Source organism: Physcomitrium patens, chromosome 8 (assembly GCF_059467195.1).
Source record: "Physcomitrium patens ecotype Gransden chromosome 8, ASM5946719v1, whole genome shotgun sequence".
In the NCBI taxonomy this organism is placed as follows: domain Eukaryota; kingdom Viridiplantae; phylum Streptophyta; class Bryopsida; order Funariales; family Funariaceae; genus Physcomitrium; species Physcomitrium patens.
The window spans coordinates 1,624,609-1,646,262 of NC_143417.1; the positions used below are offsets into that span (position 1 = coordinate 1,624,609).

At 29.9% G+C, this 21,654-nt stretch overlaps 1 protein-coding gene across 1 annotated transcript; it reads left to right on the forward strand.

Moving 5' to 3' along the window:
• The first annotated feature begins 15,930 nt into the window (after positions 1–15,930).
• On the forward strand, positions 15,931–17,361 carry LOC112285518 (uncharacterized). The gene is made up of 3 exons (XM_024526427.3): positions 15,931–16,204; positions 16,559–16,593; positions 16,729–17,361. Exons 1-3 carry the CDS (start codon positions 16,069–16,071, stop codon positions 16,918–16,920), a joined length of 363 nt encoding a protein of 120 aa, XP_024382195.1. The 5' UTR covers positions 15,931–16,068; the 3' UTR covers positions 16,921–17,361.
• The last annotated feature ends 4,293 nt before the right edge of the window (positions 17,362–21,654 follow it).

A 21,654-nucleotide genomic window follows, 5' to 3' on the forward strand; every position in this document is an offset into this window, starting at 1 on the left:
GCTAATGCTTTTTAAATGATTCTATAATCCAATTTCTTATATGATGTCTTAATTATATAATATATATTTTTTAATTACGTAATTTTTTTTATCTTTTAATATATTAAAATTTATAATATTACTACTATTTAATGAGAGCTTAGTTTTGTGATTTTTTTTATTTTAGGTTAGAACTGTTTTGAATATTTATACATATATAAATTTATGGATTTTATTTCACAACAACATACATGTCTATTCATAATTTTATTTAAGAAAAAATATAACTTTAAGGATAAAATTTTAATTTAATTTAATTTTATATTTAAATATTGAATAATTTGATCATTAGTAGAGAATATATCTTATATAAGATTAATATTTATAAAAAGTGAAATTGGGATTTTTCATAGAATTTAATAGATTGTATAATTTTTTTATTATATGAAGTTCTATTGTCTTATTGTAAATAGAAAAATATATTTCTATTAAAATTTATAAATTTTTAGATAGGTATATAGATTTTTAATTCTAAATATTTTTTAAATTATTATTTTAAATTCACCAAAATATAATTATTTATTATATATTCAAATTAAAAATATATTATATTTTTTATACATTCTAATTGAATTAGGTAATATTTCATAAAATAATTTATATTAATTATCATTTAATTACATAAAATTTTATGAAAGATATTATATATATTTATTTATTTAATTAAAAGAAAATTTCTTAATTCTAAGACATGCAACAAATAAACTATCAAAAAGATTGCTTTCAAATTATATGACAATCTTAAACTTCAAACAATAAATACATACCAACAATCACCACATAATGTGTATGGCAACATCATAAAATAATAATAAATAATTTAAAAAATAAAAAATAAAAAATAAAAGAAAAGAACTCTTTTGTATGGCAATATTTGTATGCATAATAAATATTGTCACAACATGCATAACAACATACTTACAAAACCAATCTCCCTCCTTCCATACCTTCTTTCTCCCCCTTCCTCTAACTTTGTCAAAAAAAAAATTCAAGCTCTACTTCATCCATGCTTTCTAGCCAAGTCTTATGTGTCATTCAATTTCTACACTATCAACCTTTCTTTCTTCCATTGTAGTCTAAGAATATAAGCATTTGATGGTTGTAAGTATGGCAATGGTAAAGAAGTTGAGAAGTGTTGAAAATATTGGTATTGTGTAGTCAAATAAAAAGAATAAAAGATAAATTATATGAGAAAAAGCTTCAGCCATATATATAAAGTGTATTGTCAATACTTGTCAAGGATATGAATCTTGAAGAAAGAAAATCCTTAATACACTCATGTATCACTGAAAGAAGCTAGAAAGTCACTGAAAGATGATATAATATTGAACTAGAATGACTATAGTCAAAAAGAAGAAGACTAGAAAGTCTTGGAATAAGACTAAGGACTAGAAAGGCATTGACAAGAGTGAAGAAGGCTTCATTCTTGCCTCCATATATACTCTTAACTAGGAGCTACATGGCAATGTCATATAAGACCTTTAAAACATGTTGACTTTGTAAGATTTGTATCTTAACTTACAAAGTAAGTTTTATATATGTGTGCCACATAAATAGCTTGTTTTGCAAGCTACCAACATGTGGTTAACTTATTCATTAAGTTTCTAATCTATTAATCAATTATAAATACATGTAAAGTCAAGCAGTATCTATGAAGCTTCTATAAAAGATCTTACAAAGTTAACCTAATTTTATCTACTTTACATATTCCTACCTAATCATATAAGTATTTACTAAAATATCTATGTATGTTTGTGACATTACCTCCTCTTCTAAGGACAAATTCTATGAGGAGCGGTCTTCATATATTGATGAAATCTAAGATGCAACGAATTTTATTTGCCACATACTTTGATCTTTTTTTTCTTTCAAGATGGTTGATAGGTCCTTTCACCCATCATTAGTGTTTCATACCAAGGCAAGAAGACCACCCTATTATTTGGTCATTGTTGAGGCTTTTGTAACTTCTTTCAAATAAAATATTTGGAATACCATCAGAAGTTGTTTCTACATCAAATAAAATCACCAAACATTGGGAGTTTCTTTCAAGGTCATGATACAAAATACATTGTATTTTGCCATCTATTCAAAGAAATATATGTTATTCTTGAGGATCTTTATCTTGATTTCATTGTCTTGATGGTTGTGACAATTTTAATATCTCATATAATAAGTCTATAAATGAAAGCTCTTGAATTGAATCTGTTGGTTGTTGCTTCTCCATCTCCTTAACTACACACAAGTTATAACAAAGAATAGAACATATAGTGTTATCTTCCTTTGGTTTTATTTTTTTATAGCAAAGATTTACTATTTTTTATCTTGGTTTTCATAGATGTCATTGAAGAAAGGCTTCAACCCTCTTTGTTACATTTGTAAGATTTTTTATGGCTCCCATGTCCATTCACCAATATCATATCCACACCAATGAATAAGATATTCTAACCTATTTCGGAATTGCTTTGAGTCTAAGACTTCTTCCACCTCAAAATCTTGATTATTATCCACTTCTATAGGAGGAAGTAGCATTTGTCTTCTTTCCAAGATATTTGCTATTTTATATGGCTCAAGAAGGGATATGTAAAATATAAGATAGATCTTCATAGACTCTAGTAGATGTAATTGATAAGCAACGCGATTGATTTGTTTATAAATTGAAAAAGGTCCCAGCCTACGATAGTCCAACTTATCACAAGGATGAGTAGTCTTGATATTGCAATGAAGTAACCATACCTTGTTACCTACATTGAATTGTAGTTGCTCTGTATTATAGGCATCTGCATTGGTCTTTTGTCATTCTTGAGCTTTTTTTTAATTATGTCTTTATTATTTCATGTAACTCAAACAAATAAATTGTTAAATTTTTTGCTGTACGATTATAAACTTTTGAAAATTCAAAGTATCAAGTCATGGATGATAACCATAATTAGTAAAGAAAGGTGTTTATTGAGTAGAAGAATTTATCAAATTATTGTATGCAAACTCTGCCAATGGCAAAAGAGAGATGCAATCATCTTAATGATAGTTGATGGTACACCTCAAATACTGCTCTAAAATTTAATTCATCCATTTTGTTTGTCTATCATTTGAGGATAAAAAGCTAAAGAAAGCTTTATATCTACCTTTAAAATCTTGAATAGGATTCTCCAAAACCTTGATATAAATTGAATCCTCCTATTCAATATAATATCCTTTGACAATCCATGATAGCAATAGATATTGTCAATGAAAAACTTAGATATTTTTTTATTTGAAATAAATTTTATATATGATACAAAATATACTATTTTGGTGAATCAATCTATGATTATGAATATAGAGTCATATGAACTTGACTTGAAAGATTTATAATAAAATCCATAAAAATAGAAGTCCATGGTTGTCCAAATATAAACAATGGTTGGAAAAGTCTATAAGATTGATGACAAAGAATTTTTAAACTTGAATAAACATCACATGATTGGAAAAAGACTTTTACTACCTTCCATATTTGTAATCACTAAAAATCTCTAGATATAAGCTCTAAAGTCTTGTTGTATCCAAAATATCTTGTTGCTGAAAAGTTTTAATAAGCTTGAAGAATATGTAAATGTACTTTTCTTTCTCAAACATATAGGCGTCCTTTAAAATAGAATAGATTGTTCTTAAACTCAAACTTTGAAACATAATGAAACTCAAAAGAAAGATTCATAATATCATAAATAAGAAGATCAAAGGACATACTTGATTAAATTTATTTGACAAAGGTCAAATCAATAGTCGATGTTGATTTTATTGCTTGAAGTTGAAAATACCCTAGTTTCAATTAGATTATTTTTTATTGATAAAAAGATATGACTCCTTCTTTTGATACAAGATAAGAGCATTTAAAAAAGAACATATAATAAATCTTGTTGTTTTGGGGGTTGATATGTGATCTTGAAATCCAATCTTGATAATGATATGTTCCAATGGGCTTGGTGATAATTCAAAACACATGCTGATATGAAATGCTTGAAATTCTTGTGATCTATATATACTATGTCTAGACTTGAAGTGCCTTCTAGATAATGATGCTATTCTTGAAATGAATCCACAATTCCAAAAAATTCTTTGTTGTGGATCTCATAGTTAATTTTGATTGCTGAAATTTTTTTGGAATGGAAAGCTACTCAATGGAGTTTGTCATTTGTTCCCATTTGTGATGATATTGCACCTAAGGCAAAGTCTGATACATTTGTTTTCATAAAGAATGCCTTAAAAAAGTTGACATGATATAAAATTAATGTAGAAGTAAATTCCTTCTTTAAAGGAACAAACAATGCTTCGGCTTTTTTATTCCACTTAAGTTTGTCTTTATAAATCAAACGTATAAGTGAAGCTATAACTTGAATAAAAAATTCTTGATAAAGATTTGGTAATAATTGGCAAAACACAAAAAATATTGCATATCTCTTAGTATTTTTTGATCTTCTAATCTGTGATAATTTGGACCTTCTTTGGATCCATCATAAGGCCTTCATTGGAAATGATGTATCCTAAAAAATCAACTTGAGTAGTGTAGAATACATATTTTTCCATCTTTGCATATAATCTTCTATCTTTTAGTTTTTGTAATACACGACAAACATGAACTTCATGTTCTTTTGTATTCTTAGAATAGATTAAAATGTCATCTAAATAACAAACAACAAAATTATCAAGAAATTCATGAAAGATATCATTTATTAGATGTTGGAAAGCAACTAATGCATTATTGAGTCTATAAGGCATGACATTATATTCAAAATATCCATACCTAGTTTGAAAAGCAATCTTCCACTCATCTGCTTCTTTGATACAGACTAGATTGTATGCTCTCTGTAGATCTATTTTTGTATAGATTTTTGCTTGATTTAGTTGATCAAGGAGTCTTGAAATCAAAGGTAGAAGATACCTATTCTTGATGGTGATCTTGTTAAATCCTTAATAATTCATACATATCCACAAAGATCTATCTTTTTTTTTTACAAATAAGATAGAAGAGTCGGTTGGAGATTTAGAATGGTGTATAAAGTTCTTAGCTAAGTTTTCATCAATTTATGCTTTGAATGGAGCCAATTTATTTTGTAATATGCTATACATTGGTCTAAATAGTGGTTGAAATTCTTCTTGAAGATCAATGGTACAATCATAAGGACAATGCTCTGAAAGAATATCTCCATTCAACTTTTTGAAATCTTAATATTGGGTAGGAATATCACTTAATATAGCTCTGGATTTACAACATGCATAAAAGCTCTCGCATCTACTAATAAAGGTTTGGATATACTAGACTTATGGATTTCTACTTGCTTAGCAGGACCTTAGGCTAAACTATGAGAGAAATCAAAATTGCAAGAAATCTAGTCTATTTGAGGGTTATATCTTTCTAACTATAATAATGCTAAAATAATTAGATTAGAAGGAGATTTAATTACATTAAATATTACTAAACTATTGTGACTACTAGTTGCTACTCCTACAAGAATAGTTTCATATGTAACATCTCCAAAAGATAATAAACATCCATCTATTACTTCTACATGCACAAGTTTGATTTTCTTAATTAAGAATATGTCTTGTTTTATGACAAAATCTTCATCTATAAAATAAGTTGAGGCTCTTAAATCCAATAAGGCTAAAACTTTGTGATTTTTTGGTCCTAAAAAAACTTCTATTGTAAAACAAGATAAAGGATCAAAAAAAAAAATAGGACCTTTGCTAGATACTATATAGATTCCAATCACACAATCCCTATTGTAGCTGAAGCAACTTGTTCTCTAACATATTATCTTCTTTGGCAATCATGCTTCTTATTTTGTAATTACATTATTTCTTTGGATAATGTTGAGAAGTATGTTTAGCTTCTCGACAATATAAGCTTAAGTCCTTTTGAGGTTGTCGATTCTTTTCTTACTCTGTGAAGGATTTAAAACATATTGTATCAATTTTCATTGATTTTGGCTTTGATAAATAAGTTTCTAAAAACTTTGGAGCTGCCATCATTATTTGATTTATTATTTTCTAACCATATCTTTGTTCTTGATATCTTTTGAATAATCGATTGTCACATGCAATAGCTTGAGAAATAAATTATTTTAAAGATTTTATCTTTGATATTGTCAGTAAAAAATCTTTGATAATATCCTTCAATTCATATCAAAATTGATTGATAAAGGCTTTATCATTCCAATCCACATCATAAGTGAGATTTTGGAATTCAGCACCATATATGGTGGCCAACCATGATCTTTATCATAAAGATAAGAACTTGGTCTATGCTACTCTTTCCTGATCACTTTCTTCAAATGTGGCCATAAATACTTTTTGGAATGAATTCAAATTATAAAAGAATCACAAATCTTTTCCATTAAAGGTACAAACTAAGAGAGAACACTTCTTGATAGAAGTGCACTTATAAATCTGACTTGAGTAAATCCATCAAGATATTGGAAAGGGTGCAACCTTAGATAGAGCTTCACTTGTTGCAAAAATCCTCAAAATTTTGATCTTATTCTATCAAACTTATCATGCATACTAATCCTTATTCCTATTATTCTTGTAGAAGCAAAATTCCATAGATTTGGTTGTGAGGTCAATCTACTTGCTTGCTTCAATTGTACAACTTCTTCCAAATGTATGAGTGTAAAGTTCAGTAAAAAATATTTTACCTCAAGAATAATTTGTTAATAGATCAAGGATTCGAACCTCACCAAGGCTCACACGTAGTGTATATGGGTTGCCTAAAGAGGCCTTGAGGCCTTAGTCTTATCTTCCTACCTACATCCAAGGTGCTACAATCCATGTGGGACTTGTGCACCTCCCTTCTTACAAGGACTATACTAGTTGTTGGTCCTCCTATTTTCTACTAATAGAATTAATATTTTGTATTTTTTAGTTCCCTATGGTGTTCAAAAACACCCAATTAGCCTAGGAGCATTTTGTGGCCTTCAAACCTTGCTCCATGTCTTCATAATGGCTCCCCAAGTGATAAAACTCAATTTTACCAAGGTCTTGAAAATTACCCTAAAAATTCATAGAAAATTCCAAATAAATTCTAAATAAATTCTAAAAATTCCTATAATATTTCTATAATTGTAATATCCATATAAAGATATAATTCTCTATATTGATGATTTTTTATAGTGATAAAAATTAATTTGAATCTACTAAAAATTCTAAATAATTTCTAAATAAATTCTAAAAACTCCTATAATGTTTCTATAATGCTAATAGAAATTTAAGGATATAATTTCCTATATTATTGATTTTTTTATAGTAATAGAATAAATTTAAATCTATTATAAATTCTACATTCTATATAAATAACTAAAAAGACATGAGATTCTTTCTCATGTTTTTTTTAACTACTAACTAACATTTATAGTTTTTGTATAATTAATACATATAGATATAAGATTAATATAGATATTGATTTTAGTAACTAATCCTTACTCCTCAATAATAAGTTAAAATACTAAATCAACTAAAATAATTGCCTCCAAGACTTACTAAGACTCCATTTCTTCTCCACTAATATCATTCTTCTTTCTTTAACATCTTCTAAGCACATCTAATAATTGTAATTTTGGCACTTTGCATGCATTCTTTTGTCTTAAAACAACTAGTGAGTCAATCTGATGACTCACAATAGGCGTAGGCATAGTATCTCCATGATTTATATTGATAATATGTGAGATTTCTTCTCTTAGAGTATTGACAAGCTAATGAAGATCTACAATAGTTGAAAATTTATTCTCACTTCTACTAAGACTAGCATCTATAATCTTTTCTTTTATAGATAACTCAAACAAATTCAAAATATTAAATTAGAGGAAGGTAATCTACAATCTCTAATAAAAAATTCTACAAAGATGGATAATCTACTTTCTTTAAGAAAAAGATTAGTTTAAAAAAATAAGATTTTTTGTTTAAAGGTAGATAGTGTGCAAACTTCAAAATATAATAATAGAAGTGGAATAATACACTCACTTTTTAAATAAGATAAAAATAGTATATTAGTACTCTTATCAAACTATGAAGGACATTAATCTCAAGAAAATAAAATCCTTAATACACTCATGTATCACTTAAAGGAGCTACAAAGTCACTCAAAGTTAATATAACATTGAATTAGAATGGCTATTGCCAAAAACAAGAAAACTAGAAAGTCTTGAAATAAGACTAAGGACTAGAAAGGCATTGACAAGAGTGAAAAAAGATTCATTCTTGCCTCCATATATACTCTTAACTAGGAGCTATGTAGCAATGTTCTATAATACCTTCAAAATATATTGACTTTGCAAGATATGTATCTTAACTTCCAAGGTAAGTTTTCTACATGTGTGCCACATAATTAACTCATTCCACAAGCAACCAAGACATAGTTAACTTGTTGACTAAGTTTCTAATCTACTAATCAACTACAAACACATATAAAGTCAAGCAATATCTATAAAGCTTTTAAGAAGCTTCTCTAAAAAGTCTTCTAAAATTAATTTACTTTTATTTATTTTTACCTATTCTTACTTAATCATATAAATATTTATTAGAATATCTATATTTATTTGTGACAATACTTACACACCAATTTAATTATATTAACTATATTAATTATATTAATTTTAATTAGATAATTATAAACTTAATGTATATATAATTACAAAGTTTATAGTTTATGTTAATACCCTCTTATAAGCTTAGATCACCTTTGGATATATCTTGGCCCTCTATTTGGTTGTATTTTAGGCCATTTAGATATATAAATTAATGATAATATAATATTTTATTATTATAAATTTATAAAAATATAAAAATAAATTATTAATAATTTATATTATAATTTTTTTACTATATCATTGAATCTTTGTTGTTTATAGTTTTTGCCCTTGAATTTGAATTATCAAGCTTCTTGCTTATATCTTCTTTTTTGTTTTTATTTTAAGTGGCTATTTTTAGTTTTCTTTTATGGATTTTATTTATTTGTTGGTATTAGTCTTAATTTTAATTAAATTTTTGTTATTTTTATTAGGATTTGATAATATGTATTATCCTATTTTTTATAATTAAGTTGCCTTCTTGTACATAAGTACTTCTAAGATGGAAATTTTTTTTCAATCAATAGTATATTGCCAATATTATGTCCAACATTGATTTAGATAATTTTTTTTAAAATTAAAATATTTATATGAAATTATTATTTGTGATATCAATAATTAATTAATTAAATTATGAAGTAAAAGAAGTTAAATACCTTGGCTTTATATGAAAGTTCTATAAAGCAAAATGTTCCTACTCTATGTCAAAGTTCTTTGATGTATAGAGAAACTTTCTTATAACATTCCCTAGTTCACCTTATTTTTATTATCTTATATTTTTTTTTCTTATAAATTTCATCATTTCATCACTTCTTTATTGTGAGTTAGTTCTTTTTAAAGTTACAATTACTACTATTTATATATAAAACCTTAATCTTATAAAAATTTGTATTTTGATGAAATTGAATAAATCTTAGTACTACTTGATAGAATCAATCTTTAAGGGGTTGATAGTAAGAGTCACTGGCCTTGATGTAGATTGTGTTATATATATACATATATATATATATATATATATCAGAAAGAATGCACTAGAGTAATTTTTATACTAACTAAATACTTTTCTATTTTACAAAGTATTTTGAAATTCACCTTGATTATTATATACTCTTTTTGCTTTGAGTTAAAGATTAGGTGATGTCAAATAAAAATAATCAAGTACAAACAATCAAAGCATGTTTAGAATGTAGAGCAATGACTCCAATGAAGAATGCATATATGCAACTTATATCATTGATAAGATGATTCATTGAGAGAAGATAGATAATTGTCAACATATTATATTTTAAAATCTGAAAGATAGAATCAATTAGGATAGAAGCAATCAAAAGTAGGTTCAATTATATTATCTAAAAGTCTTCTTAAATTTGATTAAGGCCTTCTTTTCAAATAATTTAATAAAAACATCAGTTATTTGTTGATTGGTTGGCATATAATCTAATTATATAGTCTTTTTTTAATTTTTTTTAATATAATAAAAATTATCATGTATGTATTTTATTTGGTATAATAGATATCATTTTGTGATATCTTCATTTTGTTGGTGTCAACACACTTGATAAAAATATGTTCAACTTGATCTCTTCCTAAGTCATGAAGTAGATTTGCAAGCCAAATTATTACTCTGGAACCATCTAAAAGTGTCATATATTCTAATTCTATAGAAGAAACAACTACGCAACTTTATTTTTTAGATTTCTATGTAATAGGAGCCAATTATAAAAGAAAGATGTATTCCATTGCTAATTTTTTTCATCCAAACATATTGCATAATCTACATTGGTATATCCTAAAAAAATACTCATTTCTTCACTTTTGCATAAGATATAGTCTTTAAATATTTTAAGATTTTTCTTGCTACTTGCAAATGTAGTTCTTATGGAGTACATAAAAAAACAAGTAATAATCCTTGTGGATTATGTTATGTCATGTTATATTTAATTGATGTGCCATAGTTTGTTGACAATAGACCTAAAATCGAATACTATCATAAGAGCTGCATCTAGCATGATAATATGAAGTCAAAGACCTTTGTCCATTAAAATAGTAAAAAATGTAGCATCTAATAATCTAAATCTTTTCAAGATTTTGGTGATGTATTGTCTCTATGTGAGAAAAATTCATCTTCCTAGTAAGTATATTAACTCAACTTGAAAATATATAATTATGCCTCATTCTTTCAAATCATTCATTTCATATTTCAGCTCAAGTTGAGTTTTAATTTGAAATACCCATGCTTTCTAATTATTTATAAATAATAAATAAAAAATATAAAACAAATAAGTATTAAAATCCTTCTGTTGTATATTAATTGATATAGATTATTGGTAACTTTTTCTTTGATAAAACCTTAGCTAAATAGATAGGTGTCAATTTTTTTGTATCATTAATATAAAACTTGCTTGAAGCCATATTGGGCTTTTTTTAGATGACATTTTTTTCCTAATCCACTTGAATTTTCTTTTCTAATTGAAGTATGAAAAGTTCTTCTTCAAGGTCTCTATAAAAAATAAAAAATAAAATAAAATAAAAAACTTAACATTCATATAATTGAGGTCCCATTTATTATGAGCTACAATAGCTATTAGTTCCTTAATAATTTTCCACCATGCTATTGGTGCAAATATCTCTTCAAAATTAATTCCTTTAGTCTATTCAAATTCTTGTGCCACCAACCTCATTTTCTTGAGGAGTATGCTGTCATCAAGATTTTTTTTTATTGTATAAATCTATTTTGTAGAAATTGATTCATAACCAATAAGTAAGTAAATTAATTTCTATGTATGATTTCTTCTTATTACATCTATCTTAATCTCTATAACATCCCTCTTTTCTTATCTTGATTGGTTTTGTGAAAGAAAACAAATTCAATTCCTATTGCAAGTGCCTCAACTAATATCACCCAATAATCATGATCACTTCTTTATTAATACTCATTTAGTTTATAATTAATACATATATTTTTTCTTATAGGTCTTGTATTGGTCATGCTAAGGTATTTTTAGTATGTAAGCATTGCACACAATTCTTGTTTATTAAAGATTGAAAGATTTTTACTAGATTTCTTTCTTATTGGATTGACATGTGAATTGTCATTTAGATATAATAGATCTAAGGACTCAAGAATTTGTTGTAAGTTGCCTTTAGATGTAGATACATGATTTGTTGGTTGTAAATTTGTCTTTTCAATCTTATGTTTTTTTTTTTTTGGTATATAATTGATACCAAAAGAAACCAATATGATAATACTTATTTTTCTAAGAAGGTAAGTTGCCTCAAATAATTCCTTTATCAAATTAAATATCTTAAGAAAGAATCAGCTTCTTCTTTATAACGTCAAAATATATATATATATATATATATATATATATATATATATATATATATATATATTAGAGGTTTCATTATATTCCACAAACTTATAAATCATAGCTTTGGATTTTAGTTTAGGCTGATAGATTTTATTATATATATAGATTGTACATCTAAAATAAGGTTTAATCTTAAATAATTTTTTATGTGGAATAATTCTATTGGTTGTTTTTGTGGAGGACACATTAGTTAGTTGAGTAGGTGTAAGTATAATTTTAATCTAGAAACAATCTAGTGCTTGAGCCATGATTATCATGTTGTTGCAACTTTTTGATAAAAATATGATTCTTCTATTTATAAACTTAATTTTAATGGAATTTGAATAGGGTTGTTAATTCCATTTTGATCTCAAGACTATTAAGTAATTATTTGAACTCTTGAGACATACATTCCCTTTTATTTGTTTAAATAATTGAATATATTACTTGAATTAGTTTTCTATATGATTAAAGAGGTCTCCAAATTTATGAATGGTTTTGTCTTTAATTTTTTTGAAAGTAAATCCATATATATCTAAAATAGTCATTAATTATTGTAAAAAAATATTATAAGTCTTTTAATGACTTTATATTGATCCACATAAGACAACATGGATTAATACAAAAGATATTAGTGCCTTAAATTGGATTTTCTTTGTAGCACTTTTTTATGTATTTTTTTGAACTAACATCCTAAACATATTGTTTTTATAAGTATAAGATGAAGAATACCTACAACATGAAGTCTATGGCTCAAATGAATGAGGTTTCGATAATTCAAGTGATCCATTTTTTAATGCTAAAGCTTTATAGTGCTTTCATTTGTATCATCTTTAGTCACTAGTATATGTTCATTTCATTTATACAAATCAATAATATAATATAATGTATTAGATATTTGTACCTCCTTGAAAAGAACTTCAAATGGTGTTTTTTTGTTACTACCATGTAGCCTAAGCCATTGAAAAAGACCATATTTCCTTGATTAAAAAATTGTCTTATTAACAATAAGTTATGATTTAAACTAGATACATAACAAACATCAATAAGTTGTGTTATTTCTTCATCGGTATTACAAAACTGTGCATCTTCTTTTGTTGCTATAATATGTGATTGATTTCTTATAAATTTAACTAATGAAACATCATTTACACTAATCATCTATGAAAGATTGCTAAAATGCCTAATATAGTGATGGCTTGCACTTAAATCTATGATCCAATTTCCTCTAGTTGCTTCAGTTGCAAAAACATCTAAAATTGATTCAAATATCTCATCTTTTGAGGTGAGTGGTGTTGATTATTCTTTTTCAATAAATTCTATTATAAAATTTATAATAAATATTCTATTTGCTCCTGTTCATGCATAGTTTGGTATAGATGTTGATGCAAAGTAAACTAATTTAGGTGCATTATAATTGCATGCAATATATCTTTTTTCTAAACAATGGTGACAAATATTTTTACTTATATCAAAAGATGTGCAAGATGCAAAATTTTGATAACCATTAAAACTATTGTAATTTCTTCTTTTGAATCTACTTCATCATCAATTTTTTTAATCATGTCTTTGAAGTGTACATTAAATACTTCTTCTTTATCTTTTCTTCTATCAAATGTTTCTTGTAACATTATTTCTTTTGTAAGTAGTAGGCTAATTAGTTTATCAAGATTCAATATATGTCCTTTGTTTTAAATTGCAGCTCAAAACATATCAAACTTCTTTGGCATGCTGCAAAAGATCTTGTATAAAATTATAGATTCTTTTAAATATTCATCAATGTCCTATAGTTGGTTTAGCAACAAATTAATTTGTTAAAAGTAAGTTACTATTGTCATGTTTTCTTCCATCTTTATATTATTCTATTTATCCAAAACTATTATGTTATCTGCCATTGTCTTTGTTTCAAAGAAGGTTTGTAATTTAATCCATACCTTAAGTAGATCTTGTATTCTTTTAATCTTTTTTCTGGCAAGTTTTGTCAAAGACAAACGTAATATGTCTAATACCTTGTCTTACTTTCTTTTGTATTCTTTCAACTTAATAGGTTCAATAGGCAAATAAAAAAGCACTACACTTTGTGTTGTATCTCCATCTTCTTCAACTTCTTAAGAAGAATGAAAAAATAGTTGAAGTGCCTTCGAGTTTAGTTTATTGACCCTTGCTATGAGTTTGGCCTTAACAATCAAATCTTCAAGATCAACTACATCAAAAAGGTTATTTTTTAGCAAAACATTCATCATAACATCCCACCACTTTGCATAGTTTGAAATACCAACTAGTATTCTTGATGCAAGTATGATGTCCTTAGATAAAAAATTGCTCTAATACCATGTTAATATCACATAGTCAGACAAAAAGAGTAAAAGATAAATCACATGAGGCAAAGCCTCAACCATATATACAGAGTGTGTTGGTGGCATTCACCCACCAACTTAATTACATTAACCCTAATTATGTGAGCATACACTTAGTGTGTATACTATTACCAAGTATGTAATTTATACTAAGCGGCATGTGGAGGAGGATAATACTGGTTGCTTGAGGGAGGGAGGGGATCTGCGTGAGGGTGGTGGTGGTGATGCGGGATTCGAGAGGTTTGGTGACGACAGTGGCGTGGAATGCACTGGCCTATCTTCTTCTTCGTCCCCTCGGAGTGAGTACACATACACACTGGGATCAATCCCACGGAACGGCGCTTCCATCAAATCCACACGAGGACGGCGATGGAGGAGGAGGAGCTTAGGGAGGGAGGGCGCCTGGATTGCGTGGTCGGTGCAGGCGAGCGTCGAGTGAGGGACGAGCAAGCAGGACAGGGCCCAGTGTTTCAGTCTCAGTGCGGTGGTGTACTGCTGGATCCCACATCGCCGCGAGGGGAGCGGGATGGATGGCTTGCGGTGGGAGGCAGGGAGGCAGACAGGGAGGGATCAGAGTGGGAGGGGTGGCGTCATCGCTGCATCGGTCCATGGAGCTGCGCTTCAGCCCACCTATCTGCTGCAGCAGGAGGATCATCCTGCGTGGGTGCCATGGTCAACACACGATCTGCTCAGACTCTTGTCGTTGCTTGTGGGCCGTGTCTGTGGTCAGATCTGCCAGGCGGACTGGGTTCCGTAACCTCGGACATCGAGAAAGGGCTCTTGGTTCCTGATGGTTTACTCCATTTGGTGCAGTATTTAACAAGTTTCATTCGCATTTCGATATATATATATATATATATATTTATCTGTGCAACGAATAATATGATTAAATATATATATATATATATATATATATATATAGATATAAATTTATGAAGTTTGTCTGAAGACTTCAACTAAACAATGCTCGGCAGATGGATCGACGTATCAAATTTGTAGTGAGCAAAATAAAACCACAAATTACAGTATCCTTATAGGAAAGAAAGTTGCTCAAACCAATTTTAGTGTATGAATATGCATATATATATGTATGTATGTATATATACATATATATATATATATATATATATATCAGTGTTAGTCATCGTTTGTTTTTTGTTTTTTGTTTTGTTTTTTATTTATTTTATTTTACGTATATGATTGTTGTTAAAATTGTTATTATTCTGTTCTTGTTGTTTTCCGCAAAAATCGTACTATGTTTCTGGAGCTTCAGTTGCAGAATCCTGATCAGTGTAAGCCAAGCAAGCACGGCAGTACGAGCAGGCAGGGTGGGGACGACTCGGGGAATTTTTCTAGCCACTGGTGTCGAAGACGGATGAGTGGCAATTCCATCATCACCACTACCACATTTGATGGCACGTCACGGAAGACAAGATTAGGCGCGTTCAGTGCTCGATTAGCCCGACGGGTGCAGCATGATACTTATCCTCAGGGTGACACCTACATGGACCTGCAGCTACAGCAAGTTTAGGGTCCTGATGTGGTACAAAAATGAAGCTGCGACGCCGGATCCTTATCATGCAGTTTGTTGCAGGGCCCTGGAGCTCACACAAGGGTGCGCGCTGTGTCGCATTACTTGTTCGTAATCTTTTCTAACCGTCACTGCATGTGACAAACTGCCCCCACAGGCTCTGAGGTCAGTTCAGACGCTTGTCCAGGCCTCCGATGGCTCGTGCTCAAATGAGGTGGATCTCTTGTCAATTCACAATTGCGCTCTGCATCGTGACCGTCACTTTGCCGCAAGTCGTTCCTGCCTCTGGTGCTGCTCGGGATGTGACAGTAGACGCCGTTAGATTTCTCGGTAAACGTAGTTCTTACTTGTGCTTTTTTGGGGTACTAGTATGAGTGCAGGGCTTTCCACAGCCTGGTGCAGTCGAGAGCAACGGAAGAGGCATAATTGGAGTGCGCAGAGAAAAACACAAAAGAAGTCTTTCTAAAAGATTTGTCGATTCGTTGTCTTCTTGCGATTTGAGTCTCTGCTTATCAGTCTGTAATCCTTGAGCAGAGGCAATGGTCTTCATCTTGGCCCTAGATGTGAGTCAACCTGAAGCGGATTTATCTCGAAGACTAGCACGCTTTCTCGGGCGCTGTCTTGCTACGTTACACTATCACCGTGCCAATCTAACAAAACCTCTCTGGCATTTCTTCTTTGCAGGCTTCCAAAGAAAGCATTACCTTCGAAGTGAGATGGTATGCACCTGCTCCAATGTTCTGACCGAGAGGAAGCAACGCAGGGGAGTAGAGAACATCAGTTTAGCATTGCTTCTTCCTAACCTTTGACTACATCCACAGTATTGATATGCTTCATGTTTGAATCATATGCAGATTCCAGCAAGAGAAGGTTGGCATGTGACGGTTTGGCAAGACTCACCACTGCAGGATCCGGAACTGTCGTTGGACGAGAGCAGCTCTGAGGCAAATCTCGTGGAGGGGCGAGAGCTATTTGAATTTGCGGCTGATTATGAAAAACCTTGCGCTAATAAGAAGCACGATCCATCAGTCTGCAAAAACGGTTAACAAAAGTACAAGACCATTGCCAGTAAGCAAAGGTTAGAGATTCCCCACCAGCAATAGAATCGATATCGTGATTTCCTCGTTCCTTCGTCAAAAAGTGTTCGATAGTTTGCATGGTGACTGGAACTATCGCAGTCCTTCAAATTACAACTTCATAGCACAGACAGAGAATCTCTGAATTTTGTATATTAAAGCACACGAGCCTTTAGAAGCGCGTTTATATATAACACTTTCTCTCTGTTTCTCGATGTATGTATGTATATATATATATATATATATATATATCAATAGATAAGTCAGAACATGTATTTTAGGTGACGTTAAAACTAGTACTAGTTTAACGGAGCGGAAGGTCCTTCGCGATGAAAGTTGTGCTTTCCACACCAATGATAATTGCAGAAGCAACTTCATTGTCTCGAGGAGACATGGGACGCAATTTTCTGATGAATGACTAAACATTGACATTCTTATTTTTCCATTTTTCCTGAAGGAATGAACCTAAGAATATAAAAGCAAAGTGATGAAAAAAAAAGACAGTATTCAAGATCTGTGTTGATCCCTCAAGTATCCAAAAACCTCTTGAAGTGTCGGAGCAGCTGCAGTTGGTATTGCAACTAACTACTCTTAATCACATGTGAAAGTATTGTGGGAGTGGTTCTCAGTGAATGCATAGTACAGTTGTGGATTAACCGAAAAGATAAAAATGAAAACATGCAAGACTTGCAACCCCATTGCAAATTTCTGAGATACACTTGTCTCTGTGTGTGTGTGTGTGTGTGTGTGTGTTAGTATGTACGAATTTATTACTTTGTTTTGGTTTAGTCATTTGTTGCTATCAGGAATTAATTGTATTTTGATGGACTATGTGTGCATGATAGGAATAGGATACGTACATATGAAATTAATTAATTTTGACAAATTAATGATGAGAAATCTACTCTCGTAGATTGAGGTTTTCTCACATGATTTCTGTAGTGGTTTCTGATGTGAACTATTCAGCACAACTTTATACAGATGATCTTTCAACTCTATCAATTTTGCAAATGCTGAATCAAAATTTATGTTAAAAATGTGCATACAATCTATTCCAAAAGCCTTAACACAATTTAACACATGACTTTTAAATTCATTATTATCATGATTTTTATAATTTATAATTTTAAAAACCATCTAATATTAAATGTGTGTTTGAATCTCAATTAATTAATATTTAATTTGAATTCTTCTATAAAACATGAATATTTTTATCATGCTTCATATATGATGTTTAAATTTGTACATATAACTAACTAAAAAAATATTTTGATTAGATTTATTATTTAAACGTTGAAATATAGAATCTTTACAAATTTCACTAAAAGATTATATAATAACATTATAAGCTTTATAAATAATTATTTTAGATTCTAAGAATAAAATGAAACATGATGAAAATTCAAAATAATCTTATGAAAGTATTTCATGATAATAAAGTCTATTTCTTTATTTATAATCTATTTCTATAAAAGAAATTAATAATTTATTTATGACATCTTAATACATTATTTTTATCTTAAATAATAGAACAAATATTTTATAAAATGTATACATAAAAATTTATATGTATAATTATACCTTGTATAATTAATAACTTTTGACTAATATTCCTTTTTAGTTGATATTATTTTCTAAAATGCAAGTTTTTTTTAAGATTGTGAATTTATATCCTTGATTTTAAATAAATAAATATAAATTAATATAAATTAAATTTTAGATATTAAAAAAAGAATTGGGTAAGAAATTCTATCATTTAAGTCTTGATTTTTTATGCAATAAAAATTCAAATGTGGATATGACAATATTAGAGATCATCCAAATTTTAATGGAAAAAATTATCTTTTATTTTGTCAAAATTCTAATATATCAAGGTTTTGTGATTCTTGCAAGCTTGATTAATCTAGTGCAAGAATTAATATATCAACCTTGGATTGGTTTTATGTCTAGGTTTTTACATGTTTTGCTATCAAAAGGTATCTATTTGTGAAAGTAAAGATGGAAGTTGAGATTGTGGAAGCCCACTACATGCAAGGCTATTAACAATCCATTAATAGTTTATGCTTCTACTTTCTACAAAATATAATCAAAGAATGAGAATTGAATACACAAGTGACAATGTACTTAGACATGGATAATTGTATAATTCAAGTATCTTTTAAGTATAAAAAAATGCATTTTTTAGACTATTTGTCTTAGTAATAATAAAGTTCTAGTTTGATCAAAAGAGTCTATAATGATTAGAAAAGTGATATAATTGATGTGAATTTAATTTTGATGGAAAACCTTATACTAAATTTTAGAGAAATAAAAAAAAATGATCACAGTTGTTGTTTATGAGCTAACCAAACTTAGCAAACTAGCCAATAATTTATTAATGCTAGTAAAGACATTGATGTTTATAAATTTAGAGGAAGAGCAGAAGAAGGTGGGTTGATGAGAGACAACAAATATTTTATAATAGAGCAATTGATAAAATTCTTTTATAATACAAAATAATATATTTAAAAACTTAAAATAAAATTTAGAAATATTAATAAAAACGTAATAATAAATAACATCTTACAATATAAATTATCTAAATTAAAATTATTTTAAAAAAAATCAAACTATATAATGTATGTAGAACTAATTTATCTTGGTTTTTATTATGTATTGCATTTTAAAATTAATCATTGAATGTCATAATTAAACTTACAAATTTAAATAAATATTAAAAGATGTAAAAAAAATAAAGGAGGTCAAAATTACCTGTAAAGCATGTATGTTGTTACTTTCTTAATTTTTAATTGTTGTGGCTTCGATCTCGCATCTCATCGCATCGCATCGCAACGAGCCTTTGTTCTGCTTGCAACATGGCCATGGCCGCAAGCCAGTCTACCTTTGAAGTCGGCGGCGGTGGCGCCGCTTTGATTGAACTGTTTTTGTGCGTTGATTACCGAGTTGAGTATCCTTTATATGTGTAAGTTTCTAGTCCTTTCTGATGAAGAAGAAGAAGTTTCAATTTGCTTGTTGATATTGCTCCGCACGCAAGGGAACGGAGCAATCAGCACCATGGTCGATGTCACACTTCGCTTGTCCGCAGGGCAACCGTTGTGTACGCCATTGTCGAGATCCATCGATCTTTCATGAAGATATCGCGACCCCTACTTTTCAGACGCATCGAAGTATCTGCAACTGTCCACCTCGGAGAAAGTTCTAGACAGCTCAATTAATGCTGCACAAGAGGGCACCTCCTTCTGCCGTTCTTTTGCCACCTCGCCGATTTTCACTAGCCCATTTGCCTGCACGAGTTCTCGCTCCTCCATGTGTAAAAGTAACGTGGGACTCGGTGATGAGAATGCCCCCACGAAGCAACCGTCCTGAATGGGCGTGTCGGCGCAGGTCACACTCTGTTACCCTCGACTGAATCGATTCGGCCCTAATTGAAACCGTCTCACGTACCGACTGCAGTAGCAATCAACGAGTTTCTATTTTAATCTAAAACGGAGGCTGCTGGTTTTGCGCTACACTTTGCATCCGAACCGTTAACAGAGTCACCGGAATCTCAGCAACCAGCGGAGGTGAAGGAGCGCAGGGGGTTCGGTCCAACGAAGACGAATCTAGAAATCATATGGGCGATCCTCTCTTTTTCCCGAAACACGAAAGAGAGGAACTCAAGGTACGTGGCAACATCCAGAGCTCTTCGTGTCCGTCATTGTGCCGCTACAAAGACCGCTTTACGCTTCCGCAGTTGCAGTCGTGGCACAGTTACTATGAAATTCACTGCTTCAAGAGCAATACTTTTACCAGTTCCGCAGAACTCCGTCCAGACTGCACCGGACTTAGTTACTCATTCCCACGACAAAGCAAGCAAAAAGGACTCATCCATCCGGGCAGCCTCAGTTTTATCAGTTGCTGGGCAGCGGGTGGATCGCTTCTAGGTTCGCGGGGCATTCTGATCTAAGCACCGACTGCGTCGTCGTCGTCGTCGTCTTCGTGTCTGAATTCAGTGCTGAGGTTGCACTTAGTGTCTTCTTTTGCGACAATGCTTTGCAGCGGTGTTCTCGGCGGTGAAAGGTAATGTTTTGCAGATCTTCTGTGCATGGGGCGAAATGTACACAGAAAAAGAGCAGTTTGTGAATACAAACTCACGCACTCACTCATTCCAAAGAATACTCCAAAACATGGTTTACTCTTTGCTTTACCGAAACCAATGTTGTCCATTTGCTGAAACAATAGTGTTGTATGGTTTGTCAAGTTGACACGAAATTGTCACTCTCCTTGAAATTTGTGTCTTAGGGAGGAGATTAATTGTAAAGATAAAGGAGCCCAAAAGTCATGAATTTGGCAAGTAATCACCTCTTTTCAGTTGTTGTTTAAAGATTTAATTTGTTAAAGATTCCAATTTTGCTAAATGAAAGTAAGGGAATCATTAAACTGACCCAAACTTTTACAAAATTGACCCACCCATCTTAACCATCATCAAAAAAAAATTCTCCACTACAAGATCCTCATTGGTCAAAAACCAATAAAAATATTGATGATGGGTGGATAAATTTAGTAATTCATTTTCCCATATTAAAAATAATAACATTTATAATTGATTGTAGATCTTATACGTATTTATGAATATTAGAAAAAACCAACACAGTTAATTCTCTATTTAACTATAAATGATGTATATTTTTATTTAAAAAAAAAAAAAAAAAAAAAAGGCTATCA